Genomic DNA, 19,408 nt, shown 5'->3' on the forward strand with positions numbered 1-19,408 from the left:
ACACTTTAATAATGTTTGTTTCAACAGGTTTCTTTTAAGACTTCCATTTGTTTTAGAATCAGGTACCAAAATGATCACCAGAAGTCAAAAGGAAGCAAAAGAGCTACCACTTCCAATTATTATTTCCTTTTGTTCATTCATTTATTTCTTTTTTCAACTACCATGTGCCAGCATCACTGAGGCTAGAACAACAGGGAACCGGAATACAAAGACTTTGTTCACATTTTTGGGAAAAGACCGTACAGACAAATGAGCCAAATAAATTCAGAGAGTGAAAAGTGGTGTGAAAATAATAAAATAGGGAGATCCGTCTGTCCAGTGCTCGGTATGCGGTGTGGTGGACGGAGGGAAGAAGGTAGCGAGGAGGGAAGGAGGGAGCGAGAGACTGGTGACTGCTGGGATTTCCAGGAATGAACCCAGTGCATTCAAGGAACAGATGTAGGACCCGGTGTGGCCCAAGGTGAGTGACGAGACCCAAGGGGAGTAAGGAGAGAGACCGCGAAGGTGACAGCTATGCAGGGGTCAGGCCATTAAGCCAAGGAATCAATGGAGGGTTTGAAACAAATATGATCTACATTAAAAGAAAAATTCCTCTGGCTTCTGTCTGGAGGATGGTCTATGGTGGGTAAGAAGAGAGAGGAAGCTCAGTTGCATGAGCATGTAGAGACAAAGGCTTGGATGAAGCTTACAGCAGTGGAACTGGAGAAATGGACAGATCTGGGGATATGTTTTGAGTCTGAACTAAGGCCTGATGGCTTAGGTGTAGTCATGATGATTTTGAAGGTTCTGGTCTTTGGAACTGTGTGTGGGAGAATCATGCAGGAGACCATGAGAAACAGGCTTGGGCGGGGGGCAATATAACTACTTAAGTAAGTGTACCTGAACTATGCAAACCTGTAGCTTTGAAAATTACTGCAGTCAATTAACTTCTTTACAAAGAAGTAACTTTACAACTTTCTAAAACCCATGATTCTGATTGTTATTATTTTGATGGTCAAAACTAAAATCAGTCATCTTGTCCTCTGGTCAGTTGACAGAAAGAAACTGAAATAAACATGGTATTAAAGTGTCAACAAAGATCCGTTCGTGTTACTGTTCTGGTGACCCCTGGACCTGCTGTGAAGCGCGAACAGTATTTCTATGACAGGTGCGAATGTTTCAGCCACAACATCAGTAACGGGACCAGCAGTATTAGTAGTATTTCTGAACTTCAATGTCAAGTCCTTAAAACTTAATTTCCCAGAATACAAATATCAACAGCAACCATATTTTACTGAAGACTACATACTTTAATTTAAAAATAGCCTCCTGGGGTGCCTGGGTGGCACAGTCGGTTAAGCATCCGACTCTTGGTTTCATCTCAAGGTCGTGGGACTGAGCCCCATGCTGGACTCCACACTGAGCATGGGGTCTGCTAAAGTTGTTTCTCCCTCTCCTTCTGCTTTTCCCAGCCTTGCTCATGCTCTCTCTCTCTCTCAAATTAATAAATCTTTTTAAAAAATTGAATAAATATAAATAGTCCATTTATCATAATGCCTAAGAAAAGTCATGCTTTAAGGAGCATTTTCTACAGTATATCACTTAATATGGAACTGTGGGTTCGGTGGTCAGGTAAAGTTGGAAAACAAAGGCTTATGGAAAGGCACACACTTTCTTTGTTGCAGGACATACCACTGAAAGCTCCAGGAGGAAGAGAGAGTAGCATCACTTCCTAATTTTGGCCAGGAATCTCTATGTCACTCTTCCCCAATACACTGTCCCCCAATTCCTTAACTGAGTATCTTTCAGGACTAATATTTCCTGGGTCAACTTGCAAATGCAGACTTAAAACACACCTCATTCTACCAACAAACGTATACAATTCCTAATCTAACGTGTCTGTGGTCAGAGGCCTGCTTTTCTAGAGGACATTGCTCCAGTTTAAGGGGAAGCAAGTAACAGGCAGAAAAAAGTACCTCTAGCCAAGATTACACAGGGCACTTACCAGTCTAAAGATGACAGGCTAGCCACAAGCAAAGAGCCAAGTGGCAGTAAGTGGCTGGTCTGTTGTCACAGACAGAGCCATCACATGTCATTGGGCCTATCTAGAAGTGTCTTCAGAGGGACTCAAGAGAAGCCCATGAAATGGTTTACTAAGGTAAATATTTGATCAAAAGTAAGGAAAGCCTAATACTGTGTTAGTGGGCTCCCAAGATTGTTTCCAGAGACCGGGGTCAGTCAGAGCCCATACATGGGGTTTAATCAGGCCTCACCACCAGGATGGCTCTCACCTGGGGATATGGACATAGACAAGTGGCCATAACAGGCCTCTCTAACCTATACTGCCAAATCTTGAGGCAGCTCTGAAGCCATCATTGAGCTCTAAAAGGTATTCACATAGGATTTCTTTCAGATTGAATCCAAGCATAGGACCCTAGGAGAACTTCTCTGATCTTGTAACCATCCTGCTAATAACTCAGGTCTTCCTAGTAAGTGGACACAAAACTGGAATGGTTCGGAATCTCCTGCATCTGTTTTGCAAGTGGGAGGTATGAAAGTAAAGAGTGATGGACTGCTCCGCAGTCAGTTGTCTTGGGAGATGCACTTGCTCTGAGTGTGCACACAAACACAAACACTACTGTCCTTGGAGTCTCAGTAGTATTCATAAGCCACATTACTCAGATGGAAAAAATGTAACTCATTCCATGAAATCTTTCAGTGGCACATAAAATCACAATTTTAAATCTGGAAGGACTTTAAAGACGGTCTAGTCTAATAGTCCTTATGCTTTTGGATTTAATGGACCCGTAACATTTCAAAAGAATCTGAGTTCTAACATAGGGTGCCCATCTTTTTTCTCTTAACCAATAAGGACAATAAAACAAACATACACCAAAAACAACAGCCAAAACAAACAAAACAAAACAACAACAAAAAAAAAACCTACCTAAATCATTAGCATTTCCAGGAAATAATTTCAGAACTTAAAACTAAAATTAGCTTTGTGAGAAACTTACTGCACTACTGGCATTGGGTATGACTGATCTCTTATTTTGTAAAGAGATCCAGAGAGGTAAATAGCTTCTCTGAAATAACATCTGGCTTGAGGCAGAACCAAACTCTTTTCAACCACGCACACTTCTTCCCTTGCTCTCATAGATAAATAGTGTCAATGTTTCGAAGACATACTCTCCAATTTAAGAAAAATGTTTGAAAGCGGGGGACACCGTAGTTCACCGTAAATCTGAAAAGCTGCAGGTGCGTGTGGAGTGGGTGGGTCAGGATGCCATTAGCCCACGGGAAGAGAAAGAGAACAAGCGAGGGAGGAGAAAGAATTTTCAAATACTCACCATTACACAGCTGCCCAAGCTCAGGTGCTGAAGCTCCGAACAGAAGTTCAAAATGCTGAGCAGTGCTGTTTGCTGCCATCGGGGACCGCATTGGTGGCAAATATGGAAAGTGAGAGAAAGTGAAACAAAGAGAAGAGGTCAATTAGACATTAGAGGCTGTCACTGCTTTTCTTGAAACAGAGCTCACAGCCCAGGTTACAGACACCACAAATACCATTTAATGAGTCCCCAGGTGCTCCCACCATTGATTGGCTTGAAGTCAAGGTAATCATTACCAGTTTTCATGTGAGTCCCCATTTCATATATGGTTTTGCATGTCCTACTGATACCTATATTTCCTGTGACCTCTTGGCCCATTTCCCTAAGGTAAGCAATTGGAAAGTCTGGTTAAGACTGAACAAGAAGACAAGCTAAACAGCCCCTCCCTCAAAAAAAAAAAAAGGAAAAAAAAAAAAGCCAAAACCCAGAGAGGGTTGGTGACACTCTCAAGAATGGCGGCAGCTCTGACATTCACTGATCAGCGGCCGCCTGATGGAGCTGCCAATAGAGTCACCCCAAATCAGGATCGAGCCGGTGACTTTAATGTCAAAGGATTCTCTCTGCTGACAACGATACCAACAACCATCGAGCACCTGTCACTAGCAACATGCTGACTGGAACATATATAATGTGCACTTTCTAGTCATGTTCCTGCCATTTACGCCCATTTATTCGGTGCAATGAAAACGGTCTCACCACCAAAGAAACCCAAAGGTATGCCGGACTGCTATACAGGCACGGGACCTAAGATCTCTCTAGTCCTAACTGTTTGATGAAATGCCTGCCATGAAACATTAAAGAAACAAATAATGTAAAGCATTCAAATTTCACTGGAAATCTAGGGTTTTTTTAATTCCATAAATTAAGGGGGGAAAAAACCTACTCAGATTAATGTGGCAAAATTTCTTTCCATACATTTTAACTCAATCCTATCTAGTTAAATGACAAGTGTTCAGAAAAGTGTCAGTCAGGGAAAGGATAAAGAATGTGTCAATGGCAACACAAAACATGAATTCAAACCCAGATAAGATTCTCATTGAGGAAATAATAACTATTTCAGATAAAATAAACTTAGATAAGGCAAAAATAAAAAAATAGGCCCAGAACAAAACTAGACTTAAGACTAATTGTGTCACTGTCGGATATTTCTTTAAATTTAAGCAAAAAAGAAAAAAAAAGTTTATGTTGATTTTACAATTTTATGTTTAAGTTTCAAGACCACTTATATTTATAAGACAATCCCATGTTGCTTTCAGAAGGCTGGCATTAGAAGAGCTCTATGAAGATTAGTTAATTTTCAGATTCTTTATAGTACTTAGCTATTTTAACTTACTAATAGATGGGAAAACGTCATTAGGTTTGTTTTGTAAAATACCAGATCCTGGGGCACCTAGGTGGTTCAGTCATTAAGCATCTGCCTTTGGCTCAGGTCATGATCCCAGAGTCCTAGGATGGAGCCCCACATCAGGCTCTCTGTTCGTGGGGAAGCCTGCTTCTCCCTCTCCCACTCCCTCTGCTTGTATTCCCTCTCTGTCTCTGTCAAAAAAATAAATAACATCTTCAAAAAAAAAAAAAAAACCAGATCCTTATGATAAGGTTGTTTGAAAGATTTTCCCACAAGCAAGATCCAGAACATAATAGAGAATTTTTAGAGAGAAATCCACATATTTTCACGGATTAGAAATCATTAAAAAAAAAATACACTCACTTCGTTCAAGGAACTTGCTGGTAATTTGTTTTCAACTATTACAATGGTAAATATCAGGTATATAGACAAGTACAGAATCCAAGATAATGAATACCCATGTAGCTGCAACTCAGATTTACCAAATCTTAACATTTTGCTTTCTTTGCGTACTCTTCTGTATTTATGAATCCCTCCAACCATTCACTACTTCCTTAGAAGTAACCTTTACCATAACTTGGTGTTTACAAACATGCTTAAAAATTATGATATTATACACTATGGATTCATAAACAGAATATTGTTTACATGGTTTTCATATAAAGGATGTTATATAAATATGGATATACTTTTGCATCTTCCTCAAAAGTGCTTGTGAGTAATTTGTTCATGTTGATACAGCTTTAGTTCACTGACTTTTTAACTGCTGTATCCTATTTCATTATGTAAATATATTACAACATATACTCTCATTTAATGAATATTTAGTTTGTAAGTTTTAGCATAATGAAGAATGTTAAAATAACCATTCTTATACATGCTTCCTTGTACATTTTCTAGAAGAGTTTTTCTCTAGAGCACATACAGAGGAAGAATTTCTATATTTTTTTGTATGCTTTGACTATATTAGATTTTGCAAAATAGCCTTCCCAAGTGCCTGCATCAATTAATGCTACCATCAGCAATAAAAGAGTACTGGGTTCCCACATCTTTGCCAACACAGTCTTTTCATCCTTTTTAACGTCCGCTATCTGATGAGCACGGAATGGCATAATATGCATTCGTATGATTACTAGTGAGGTTGAAGATCTTTTCCCATGTTAATGGGCCACTCATATTTCCTGACCCATAAATTGCTTAATCATATACTTTGCTGATTTTTTCCATTAGGTTATTTCTTCCTTCTTGACTTGTAAGAACTTTTTTCTATGCTGGATACCAATCTTTGTTAGCTATATCCATTACAAATATCTTCTCTAAATATGAGACTTGTCTTCTGCTTTGTTTATAGTAGCTTCTGAGACATGAATTTTCTTTTTTTTAAAGACTTTATTTACTTGACAGAGAGAGAGAGAGCACAAGCAGGGGAAGGAGAAGGAGAAGCAGACTCCCCACTGAGCAGGGGGAGCCTGATGTGGGACTCAATCCCAGGACCCAAGGATCATGACCTGAGCCAACTAAGCCACCTGGGTGCCCATGAGACATGAAATTTTAAATTTTAATAGAGTCACATCAATCTTTCTCCTTTATGTTTGTATTTTGTTCTCTTTTCTAAAGAGTACCTCTTTGAGGGGCACCTGGGTGGCTCAGTCAGTTAAGAGTCCCTCTTTATCCAAGGAAGAATATTCTTCTTTTTAAATAACGACATTGAAGTTTTTCTTTACACTTAGGTTTTTAACCAAACTGTAATGGATTTTTAAATATGGCAAGATACAAAACTTCATTTTTTTTCTTAAGAATAACCACTTTTCCTGGTTCAACTTACTGAAGATTCTATCTTATTTACCTATTTGTGGTGTCTTCTGTTATATTTCAAGTTTCTGTATATGTATGAGTCAATTTCTGGATCATTTTGTTCCTCTTGTCTATTTGCCTCTCCCTGCACTAACACTTTAGTCTAAATTATTATACTTTGTAATACGTCATTTTTCAAAACTCTTAACTGTTCCCAGTCCTTTGCTCTCTCCAATGAATTTCTGAATCACCTTAAAGATTTTAGTTTACCTTTTTAAAAGTACTACAGAAAGATCAGTTTTTCTTTTTTTCTTCCCCAATGGTCATTATAGATGATCCTTGAAGAATATCAGCATTAGGGGTGCTGACTTCTGCATAGTCAAAAATTCTTGGGAGGAGTCAAGATGGCGGAGAAGTAGCAAGCTGAGACTGCTTCAGCTAGCCGGAGATCAGCTAGATAGCTTATCTAAAGATTGCAAACACCTGAAAATCCATCGGCAGATCGAAGAGAAGAAGAACAGCAATTCTGGAAACAGAAAATCAGCCACTTTCTGAAAGGTAGGACCAGCGGAGAAGTGAATCCAAAGCGACGGGAAGATAGACCCCGGGGGGAGGGGCCGGCTCCCGGCAAGCGGCGGAGCAACCGCGCACAAAATCAGGACTTTTAAAAGTCTGTTCCGCTGAGGGACATCGCTCCAGAGGCTAAACCGGGGCGAAGCCCACGCGGGGTCAGCGTGGCCTCAGGTCCCGCAGGGTCACAGAAGGATCGGGGGTGTCTGAGTGTCGCAGAGCTTGCGGGTATTGGAACGGGAAAGCCGGCTACAGAGACGGAGCCGACAGTAAGCTCGCAGCTCCGTGTTACCTTGAACCGGTCGCAGGCTCGGTGAGCTCGGAGCGCGGCCGGAGGTCAGGCAGACGGGAGTAACTGGGCGCTGTTCTCTGAGGGCGCACTGAGGAGTGGGGCCCTGGGCTCTCGGCTCCTCCGGGCCGGAGACCAGGAGGCCGCCATTTGTATTCCCGTCCTCTGGAACTCTACGGAAAGCGCTCAGGGAACAAAAGCTCCTGAAAGCAAACCCGAGCGGATTACTCACCCCGGCCCCGGGTAAGGGCGGTGCAATTCCGCCTGGGGCAAAGACACTAGAGAATCACTACAACAGGCCCCTCCCCCAGAAGAACAACAAGAAATCCAGCCGAGACCAAGTTCACCTACCAAGGAGTGCGGTTTCAATACCAAGGAGAGCAGCAGAATTCCAGAGGAGGAGAAAGCCAAGCACGGAACTCATGGCTTTTTTCCTGTGATTTTTTTTAGTCTTGCAGTTAATTTAATTTTTTCTTTTTCATTTTTTTTTTTTTTTCTCGCCTTCGGGTAAAATTTTTTTTTTTTTTTTTTTAACTGTTACCTTTTTCTTTTTTAACGATTTTTTACTAGTTTATCTAATATATATATATATATATTTTTTACATTTTTCTTAGGTGTTTTCTTTTTTTAAAATTCTTTTCTTTTCTTTTTTTTTTTTTTCTTTTCTTTTTTCTCTCTTCCTTTTTGAACCTCTTTTTATCCCCTTTCTCCCCACTCACGATTTTGGATCTCTTCTAATTTGGTTAAAGCATATTTTCCTGGGGTTGTTGCCACCCTTTTAGTATTTTACTTGCCCCTTCATTTACTCTTATCTGGACAAAATGACAAGACGGAAAAATTCAACACAAAAAAAAGAACAAGAGGCAGTACCGAAGGCTAGGGACCTAATCAATACAGACATCGGTAATATGTCAGATCTAGAGTTCAGAATGACAATTCTCAAGGTTCTAGCCGGGCTCGAAAAAGGCATGGAAGATATTAGAGAAACCCTCTCGAGAGATATAAAAGCCCTTTCTGGAGAAATAAAAGAACTAAAATCTAACCAAGTTGAAATCAAAAAAGCTATTAATGAGGTGCAATCAAAAATGGAGGCTCTCACTGCTAGGATAAATGAGGCAGAAGACAGAATTAGTGATATAGAAGACCAAATGACAGAGAATAAAGAAGCTGAGCAAAAGAGGGACAAACAGCTACTGGACCACGAGGGGAGAATTCGAGAGATAAGTGACACCATAAGACGAAACAACATTAGAATAATTGGGATTCCAGAAGAAGAAGAAAGTGAGAGGGGAGCAGAAGGTATACTGGAGAGAATTATTGGGGAGAATTTCCCCAATATGGCAAAGGGAACGAGCATCAAAATTCAGGAGGTTCAGAGAATGCCCCTCAAAATCAATAAGAATAGGCCCACACCCCGTCACCTAATAGTAAAATTTACAAGTCTCAATGACAAAGAGAAAATCCTGAAAGCAGCCCGGGAAAAGAAGTCTGTAACATACAATGGTAAAAATATTAGATTGGCAGCTGACTTATCCACAGAGACCTGGCAGGCCAGAAAGAGCTGGCATGATATTTTCAGAGCACTAAACGAGAAAAACATGCAGCCAAGAATACTATATCCAGCTAGGCTATCATTGAAAATAGAAGGAGAGATTAAAAGCTTCCAGGACAAACAACAACTGAAAGAATTTGCAAATACCAAACCAGCTCTACAGGAAATCTTGAAAGGGGTCCTCTAAGCAAAGAGAGAGCCTACAAGTGGTAGATCAGAAAGGAACAGAGACCATATACAGTAACAGTCACCTTACAGGCAATACAATGGCACTAAATTCATATCTCTCAATAGTTACCCTGAATGTGAATGGGCTAAATGCCCCAGTCAAAAGACACAGGGTATCAGAATGGATAAAAAAAAACAAAACCCATCTATATGTTGCCTCCAAGAAACACATTTTAAGCCCGAAGACACCTCCAGATTTAAAGTGAGGGGGTGGAAAAGAATTTACCATGCTAATGGACATCAGAAGAAAGCAGGAGTGGCAATCCTTATATCAGATCAATTAGATTTTAAGCCAAAGACTATAATAAGAGATGAGGAAGGACACTATATCATACTCAAAGGGTCTGTCCAACAAGAAGATTTAACAATTTTAAATATCTATGCCCCCAATGTGGGAGCAGCCAACTATATAAACCAATTAATAACAAAATCAAAGAAACACATCAACAATAATACAATGATAGTAGGGGGACTTTAACACTCCCCTCACTGAAATGGACAGGTCATCCAAGCAAAAGATCAGCAAGGATATAAAGGCCTTAAATGACACACTGGACCAGATGGACATCACAGATATATTCAGAATATTTCATCCCAAAGCAACAGAATACACATTCTTCTCTAGTGCACATGGAACATTCTCCAGAATAGATCACATCCTCGGTCCTAAATCAGGACTCAACCGGTATCAAAAGACTGGGATCATTCCCTGCATATTTTCAGACCACAATGCTCTAAAGCTAGAACTCAACCACAAAAGGAAGTTTGGAAAGAACCCAAATACATGGAGACTAAACAGTATCCTTCTAAAGAATGAATGGGTCAACCGGGAAATTAAAGAAGAATTGAAAAAAATCATGGAAACAAATGATAATGAAAACACAACGGTTCAAAATCTGTGGGACACAACAAAGGCAGTCCTGAGAGGAAAATATATAGCGGTACAAGCCTTTCTCAAGAAACAAGAAAGGTCTCAGGTACACAACCTAACCCTACACCTAAAGGAGCTGGAGAAAGAACAAGAAAGAAACCCTAAGCCCAGCAGGAGAAGAGAAATCATAAAGATCAGAGCAGAAATCAATGAAATAGAAACCAAAAAAACAATAGAACAAATCAACGAAACTAGGAGCTGGTTCTTTGAAAGAATTAATAAAATTGATAAACCCCTGGCCCGACTTATCAAAAAGAAAAGAGAAAGGACCCAAATAAATAAAATCATGAATGAAAGAGGAGAGATCACAACTAACACCAAAGAAATACAAACTATTATAAGAACATACTATGAGCAACTCTACGGCAATAAATTTGACAATCTGGAAGAAATGGATGCATTCCTAGAAACATATAAACTACCACAACTGAACCAGGAAGAAATAGAAAGCCTGAACAGACCCATAACCAGTAAGGAGATTGAAACAGTCATTAAAAATCTCCAAACAAACAAAAGCCCAGGGCCAGACGGCTTTCCGGGGGAATTCTACCAAACATTTAAAGAAGAACTAATTCCTATTCTCCTGAAACTGTTTCAAAAAATAGAAATGGAAGGAAAACTTCCAAACTCATTTTATGAGGCCAGCATCACCTTGATCCCAAAACCAGACAAGGATCCCACCAAAAAAGAGAGCTATAGACCGATATCCTTGATGAACACAGATGCGAAAATACTCAACAAAATACTAGCCAATAGGATTCAACAGTACATTAAAAAGATTATTCACCACGACCAAGTGGGATTTATTCCAGGGCTGCAAGGTTGGTTCAACATCCGCAAATCAGTCAATGTGATACAACACATCAATAAAAGAAAGAACAAGAACCATATGATACTCTCAATAGATGCTGAAAAAGCATTTGACAAAGTACAACATCCCTTCCTGATCAAAACTCTTCAAAGTGTAGGGATAGAGGGCACATACCTCAATATCATCAAAGCCATCTATGAAAAACCCACCGCAAATATCATTCTCAATGGAGAAAAACTGAAAGCTTTTCCGCTAAGGTCAGGAACACGGCAGGGATGTCCATTATCACCACTGCTATTCAACATCGTACTAGAGGTCCTAGCCTCAGCAATCAGACAACAAAAGGAAATTAAAGGCATCCAAATCGGCAAAGAAGAAGTCAAATTATCACTCTTCGCAGATGATATGATACTATATGTGGAAAACCCAAAAGAATGCACTCCAAAACTGCTAGAACTTATACAGGAATTCAGTAAAGTGTCAGGATATAAAATCAATGCACAGAAATCAGTTGCATTTCTCTACACCAACAGCAAGACAGAAGAAAGAGATATTAAGGAGTCAATCCCATTTACAATTGCATCCAAAACCATAAGATACCTAGGAATAAACCTAACCAAAGAGACACAGAATCTATACTCAGAAAACTATAAAGTACTCATGAAAGAAATTGAGGAAGACACAAAGAAATGGAAAAATGTTCCATGCTCCTGGATTGGAAGAATAAATATTGTGAAAATGTCTATGCTACCTAAAGCAATCTACACATTTAATGCAATTCCTATCAAAGTACCATCCATCTTTTTCAAAGAAATGGAACAAATAATTCTAAAATTTATATGGAACCAGAAAAGACCTCGAATAGCCAAAGGGATATTGAAAAAGAAAGCCAACGTTGGTGGCATCACAATTCCGGACTTCAAGCTCTATTACAAAGCTGTCATCATCAAGACAGCATGGTACTGGCACAAAAACAGACACATAGATCAATGGAACAGAATAGAGAGCCCAGAAATAGACCCTCAAATCTATGGTCAACTAATCTTCGACAAAGCAGGAAAGAATGTCCAATGGAAAAAAGACAGCCTTTTCAATAAATGGTGCTGGGAAAATTGGACCGCCACATGCAGAAAAATGAAATTGGACCATTTCCTTACACCACACACAAAAATAGACTCAAAATGGATGAAGGACCTCAATGTACGAAAGGAATCCATCAAAATCCTTGAGAACACGGGCAGCAACCTCTTCGACCTCTGCCGCAGCAACATCCTCCTAGGAACAACGCAAAAGGCAAGGGAAGCAAGGGAAAAAATGAAACTACTGGGATTTCATCAAGATCAAAAGCTTTTGCACAGCAAAGGAAACAGTTAACAAAATCAAAAGACAACTGACAGAATGGGAGAAGATATTTGCAAACGACATATCAGATAAAGGACTAGTGTCCAGAATCTATAAAGAACTTAGCAAAACTCAACACCCAAAGAACAAATAATCCAATCAAGAAATGGGCAGAAGACATGAACAGACATTTCTGCAAAGAAGACATCCAGATGGCCAACAGACACATGAAAAAGTGCTCCATATCACTCGGCATCAGGGAAATACAAATCAAAACCACAATGAGATATCACCTCACACCAGTCAGAATGGCTAAAATCAACAAGTCAGGAAATGACAGATGCTGGCGAGGATGCGGAGAAAGGGGAACCCTCCTACACTGTTGGTGGGAATGCAAGCTGGTGCAGCCACTCTGGAAAAACAGCATGGAGGTTCCTCAAAATGTTGAAAATAGAACTGCCCTATGACCCAGCAATTGCACTATTGGGTATTTACCCTAAAGATACAAATGTAGTGATCCAAAGGGACACATGCACCCGAATGTTTATAGCAGCAATGTCCACAATAGCCAAACTATGGAAAGAACCTAGATGTCCATCAACAGATGAATGGATCAAGAAGATGTGGTATATATACACAATGGAATACTATGCAGCCATCAAAAGAAATGAAATCTTGCCATTTGCAACAACATGGATGGAACTAGAGCGTATCATGCTTAGCGAAATAAGTCAAGCAGAGAAAGACAACTATCATATGATCTCCCTGATATGAGGAAGTGGTGATGCAACATGGAGGCTTAAGTGGGTAGAAGAATAAATGAAACAAGATGGGATTGGGAGGGAGACAAACCATAAGTGACTCTTAATCTCACAAAACAAACTGAGGGTTGCCGGGGGGAGGGGGTTTGGGAGAAGGGGGTGGGATTATGGACATTGGGGAGGGTATGTGATTTGGTGAGTGCTGTGAAGTGTGTAAACCTGGTGATTCACAGACCTGTACCCCTGGGGATAAAAATATATGTTTATAAAAAAAAAAAAAAAAAAAAAAAATAAATAAATAAATAAATAAATAAAAAAAAAAAAAAAAAAAAAAAAAAGAATTCAACAGTACATTAAAAGGATTATTCACCACGACCAAGTGGGATTTATTCCAGGGCTGCAAGGTTGGTTCAACATCCGCAAATCAGTCAATGTGATACAACACATCAATAAAAGAAAGAACAAGAACCATATGATACTCTCAATAGATGCTGAAAAAGCATTTGACAAAGTACAACATCCCTTCCTGATCAAAACTCTTCAAAGTGTAGGGATAGAGGGCAATTACCACAATATCATCAAAGCCATCTATGAAAAACCCACCGCAAATATCATTCTCAATGGAGAAAAACTGAAAGCTTTTCCGCTAAGGTCAGGAACACGGCAGGGATGTCCATTATCACCACTGCTATTCAACATCGTACTAGAGGTCCTAGCCTCAGCAATCAGACAACAAAAGGAAATTAAAGGCATCCAAATCGGCAAAGAAGAAGTCAAATTATCACTCTTCGCAGATGATATGATACTATATGTGGAAAACCCAAAAGACTCCACTCCAAAACTGCTAGAACTTATACAGGAATTTAGTAAAGTGTCAGGATATAAAATCAATGCACAGAAATCAGTTGCATTTCTCTACACCAACAGCAAGACAGAAGAAAGAGATATTAAGGAGTCAATCCCATTTACAATTGCATCAAAAACCATAAGATACCTAGGAATAAACCTAACCAAAGAGACACAGAATCTATACTCAGAAAACTATAAAGTACTCATGAAAGAAATTGAGGAAGACACAAAGAAATGGAAAAATGTTCCATGCTCCTGGATTGGAAGAATAAATATTGTGAAAATGTCTATGCTACCTAAAGCAATCTACACATTTAATGCAATTCCTATCAAAGTACCATCCATCTTTTTCAAAGAAATGGAACAAATAATGCTAAAATTTATATGGAACCAGAAAAGACCTCGAATAGCCAAAGGGATATTGAAAAAGAAAGCCAACGTTGGTGGCATCACAATTCCGGACTTCAGGCTCTATTACAAAGCTGTCATCATCAAGACAGCATGGTACTGGCACAAAAACAGACACATAGATCAATGGAACAGAATAGAGAGCCCAGAAATAGACCCTCAAATCTATGGTCAACTAATCTTCGACAAAGCAGGAAAGAATGTCCAATGGAAAAAAAGACAGCCTTTTCAATAAATGGTGCTGGGAAAATTGGACAGCCACATGCAGAAAAATGAAATTGGACCATTCCCTTACACCACACACAAAAATAGACTCAAAATGGATGAAGGACCTCAATGTACGAAAGGAATCCATCAAAATCCTTGAGGAGAACACGGGCAGCAACCTCTTCGACCTCTGCCGCAGCAACATCCTCCTAGGAACAACGCAAAAGGCAAGGGAAGCAAGGGAAAAAATGAACTACTGGGATTTCATCAAGATCAAAAGCTTTTGCACAGCAAAGGAAACAGTTAACAAAATCAAAAGACAACTGACAGAATGGGAGAAGATATTTGCAAACGACATATCAGATAAAGGACTAGTGTCCAGAATCTATAAAGAACTTAGCAAACTCAACACCCAAAGAACAAATAATCCAATCAAGAAATGGGCAGAGGACATGAACAGACATTTCTGCAAAGAAGACATCCAGATGGCGAACAGACACATGAAAAAGTGCTCCATATCACTTGGCATCAGGGAAATACAAATCAAAACCACAATGAGATATCACCTCACACCAGTCAGAATGGCTAAAATCAACAAGTCAGGAAATGACAGATGCTGGCGAGGATGCGGAGAAAGGGGAACCCTCCTACACTGTTGGTGGGAATGCAAGCTGGTGCAGCCACTCTGGAAAACAGCATGGAGGTTCCTCAAAATGTTGAAAATAGAACTGCCCTATGACCCAGCAATTGCACTACTGGGTATTTACCCTAAAGATACAAATGTAGTGATCCAAAGGGGCACGTGCACCCGAATGTTTATAGCAACAATGTCCACAATAGCCAAACTATGGAAAGAACCTAGATGTCCATCAACAGATGAATGGATCAAGAAGATGTGGTATATATACACAATGGAATACTATGCAGCCATCAAAAGAAATGAAATCTTGCCATTTGCAACAACGTGGATGGAACTAGAGCGTATCATGCTTAGCGAAATAAGTCAAGCAGAGAAAGACAACTATCATATGATCTCCCTGATATGAGGAAGTGGTGATACAACATGGAGGCTTAAGTGGGTAGAAGAAGAATAAATGAAACAAGATGGGATTGGGAGGGAGACAAACCATAAGTGACTCTTAATCTCACAAAACAAACTGAGGGTTGCCGGGGGCAGGGGGTTTGGGAGAAGGGGGTGGGATTATGGACATTGGGGAGGGTATGTGATTTGGTGAGTGCTGTGAAGTGTGTAAACCTGGTGATTCACAGACCTGTACCCCTGGGGATAAAAATATATGTTTATAAAAAATAAAAATTAAAAAAAAAAAAAAAAAAAAAAAAAATTCTTAAGTATATTTTTTGACTCCCTCAAGTCTTAACTACTACTAGCCTACAGTTAACTGGAAGCGGTACCAAAACATAGTCAGTTAAACACACATTTTATATGCTGTACTATATACTGTATTTTTATAATAAAGCAAGCTAGACATAGGAAAACATTATTAAGAAAATCACAAGGAAGAGAAAATGCATGTAGAGTACTATATTTACTGAAAAATAGAGTACTGTATTTATTGAAAAACATATAGAACTATATTTATTAAAAAATATCTGCTCACAAGTTGACCCAAGTCAGATTATATCTGATGACTCCTCACTGAACTTTTCTTCTTGTTGAAGAATATCATTAATAGTTTTTTTAGGGCACCTGGGTGGCTCAGTGGGTTAAAGCCTCTGCCTTCAGCTCAGGTCATGATCTCAGGGTCCTGGGATCGAGCCCCGCATCGGGCTCTCTGCTCAGCAGGGAGCCTGCCTCCCCCTCTCTCTCTGCCTACTTGTGATTTCTGTCTGTCAAATAAATAAATTAAAAAAAAAACCTTTAATAGTTTTTTTAGAAAAATCTTTGGTAGAATCTTAACAACAACACACATTTATAGAGTAATTATTAACACGTCAGGTACTGCTAAAAATTATATATATTAGTCCTCACAACATCCCCATACACTCATTTACTCACTTAATAAACATTTATTCAATGTCTACTCTGTGTTACGCACTGTATAGACACTTGGGATTTACTGATAGTAAACACAGCAGATAATAACCTATAAGGTAGATAATATTATTCCCATTTATTTACTTATGTATAAAGATTTTATTTATTTGAGAGAAAGAGAGAGCATGAGCGGGGGCGGGGGGGGGCAGAAGAAGAGGTACAAGCAGACTCCCCGCTGAGCAGGGAGCCAAACCCCTGTGATCTTGACCTGAGCCAAAGTCAGATGTTAATGGACTGAACCACCCAGGTGCTCCTAGTCCCATTTATTAACAGATAAGGAATGTGAGTCAGAGAAAGTTAAATACCTTATTTAGTCTTTTTTTTTTTTTAAGATTTTATTTATTTATTTGACAGACAGAGAGCACAAGTAGGCAGAGAGGCAGGCAGAGAGAGAGGAGGAAGCAGGCTTCCTGCTGAGTAGACAGCACGATGTGGGACTCGATCCTAGAACCCCGAGATCATGACCTGAGCTGAAGGCAGCGGCTTAACCCACTGAGCCACCCAGGCACCCCGTCCTTATTTAGTCTTTACATTTTCTCTCAGTCTTGAATGAAAATTTAGCTAGGCAAAAAATTTTAGGATGACAGCTACCTTCTTCCATCACTTTGAAAGTGTTACTCCATTCCTATTAGCCTCTATTATTTTGATAAGTTTACTGTCACTCTAATTCCCTTCCTCTGCAGGTAATAAGACCTTTATCTCATATTTTGCAATTTCATCACAATGTATCTAAAGATTTATTTTCACTTATTCTGTTTTGGTTTCCTGAGTGAACATCTGATTCAAAGATTTGCATCTTTCATTATGGAAGATGAAGATTCTTAATAACTTTCTCTCCACATATTGCTTCTCTATCATTTGTTTCTTCTTTTTTTCCTTCTGGAACTCCTACTAATGAACACTGGAATCTCCCAAGCCCAGTGCCTAGAGTAGTTTAAAAAATATGTCCACAAACTATTCCATACTTCTTCCTTCCAGAAATGGAGCTTAGTTCTTCTCCTCTAAGAGGGTGCTGGGCTTAGTGACTTACTTCCAACAAAAAGAACATAGCAGGAGTGATGGAATGTTAGGTTATTGTGATGGTTAACTTAACACGTCAACTTGACAGGGCCACAGGGTACCCAGGTATTCAGTCAAACATTATTCTGTTTCTGAGAGGATGGTTTGGGATGAGATTAACATTCAAATCAGTAGACAGAACAAAAGGCTGGCTGTCCTCCTGTCCTCTACGTTAAGAGAATTCTTCCTGCCTGATGGCCTTCCACCGGGGCATCAGCTTATTCCTGACTTCAGATCGACACTGAAACATCAACTCTTCCTGGGTCTCAAGTTTGCCAACCTTCAGACTGAGAAAATTGGCTCTCCTGCATCTCCAGTTTGCTCACTCACCCTGTGGGCCTTCTCACTTGCCAGTCTCCAGTTCCTCAGAATAAAGCTACACACACACCCTCTTATCTCTGTTTCTTTGGAGAACTCTAATACAGTTATAAAAGGGCTATGGCTCCTCCTGGTTCTGCCTTCCCCTGCTGCTCACTCAGGAAAAGCCAGCTGCCATGTCAAAAGGACACTTGGAAAGCCTACGGAGAAGCCCACGTAGAGAGCCACAGAGGCCTCTGGCCAACAACTAACAAGGAAGTCTGCTGACAGCCGTGTGTGTAAGTCTGGAAGCTGGACCTCCAGCTGCAGTCAAGCTCTGAGATGACTGCAACCTTCTTAGAGACGCTGGCCCAAAACTTTCTGGCCAAACAGCTCCCAGATTCCCGATCTACAGAAGCTGTGTGACATCATGAGTGTCAGCTATTTTTAGCCACTCAGTGTGGTGGTAATCTGTGTGCAGTAACAAATAAATAATACAGTGGCTGGCATATACAGTAGACACAATATATATTAAGTTAATGAATAGGATTATTATGAGGATTAACTGAGGGGTGTGTGTGTGTGTGTGTGTATTTTATACATACAAACTACATGCAGTGATGCCTGACATTCATTCAAAGCTTTAACAAGTTTAAGTGCAGTCCTAAAAACCTCTTCTAATTTAGCAATTCTATCTTTGTGTCCAATGTAAAATTTAATCAATTTTTATTACAATAACTATCATTTATTTCCTAGATTTCGAACTAGCTCCTTTCTACAACTGCTTGGTCTTGCTGTTTCAGTGTGTGTTCCATAATTTCTTATTCCACTTTAAAAGATGCTTTCAGGGGGCGCGTGGGTGGCTCAGTGGGTTAATCCTCTGCCTTCAGCTCAGGTCATGATCTCAGGGTCCTGGGATCAAGCCTGCCTCTCTGCCTACTTGTAGTCTCTGTCTGTCAAATAAATAAATAAAATCTTTTTTAAAAAAAGATGCTTTAATTTACTTCTTTGAACTCCCATTCCCTGACCTCATGGCTAATGGTCTTATAGACTGCCCCCATCCAGAACCACCACTTCTACTGAAAGGACAGTGGACCTGCTCTGCAGCAGTCCTGTGGTGACTGCAGAACCAGTAGAGGCTTGGCTCAGTTCTGACCACGAGGTCCAGTGGATCCCAGGTCATTGGATCCTTTTTGGTGCACGTGCCCAGGCCTGAATCCCTCCTTTCTCTACGATTTCCATCTACTCCCTGGGATGGCTTGGACAGCCATCTAACCCAGTCACCTAGCCCTGACTATGCCCATGTTGGGATAATATGATTCTCTTGATAAAGTTGGAGAAGAATTCCTGTAAATCAGTATTTCTAATTAAAATTAAGAGTAAGGAAAAAATTTATGGCCAGGAATACCATATTAACCTGTCTGGGCTGCTCCTTAGATGAGCCGTATCTATTGCTTACTGTCCAGCTTAAAGATTATAACTTTTAGGCATAGACAACACACTTTTGAATTAAAATTCTCATAATGATATATCTAGAAAACA

At 39.8% G+C, this 19,408-nt stretch overlaps 1 protein-coding gene across 1 annotated transcript in view; it reads right to left on the reverse strand.

The window, feature by feature from the left end:
• Positions 1-19,408, reverse strand: part of FBXL4 (F-box and leucine rich repeat protein 4) — an 87,483-nt gene that overhangs the window by 11,693 nt on the left and 56,382 nt on the right. Inside the window, exon 7 of the mRNA XM_004767075.3 lies at positions 3,330-3,401. Within this exon, the coding sequence (XP_004767132.1) occupies positions 3,330-3,401 (72 nt within the window). The remainder of the gene's footprint in view (positions 1-3,329; positions 3,402-19,408) is intronic.

Source organism: Mustela putorius, unplaced genomic scaffold, assembly GCF_011764305.1.
Source record: "Mustela putorius furo isolate JIRA1106 unplaced genomic scaffold, ASM1176430v1.1 tig00000759_pilon_pilon_pilon, whole genome shotgun sequence".
Taxonomy (NCBI): Eukaryota; Metazoa; Chordata; class Mammalia; order Carnivora; family Mustelidae; genus Mustela; species Mustela putorius.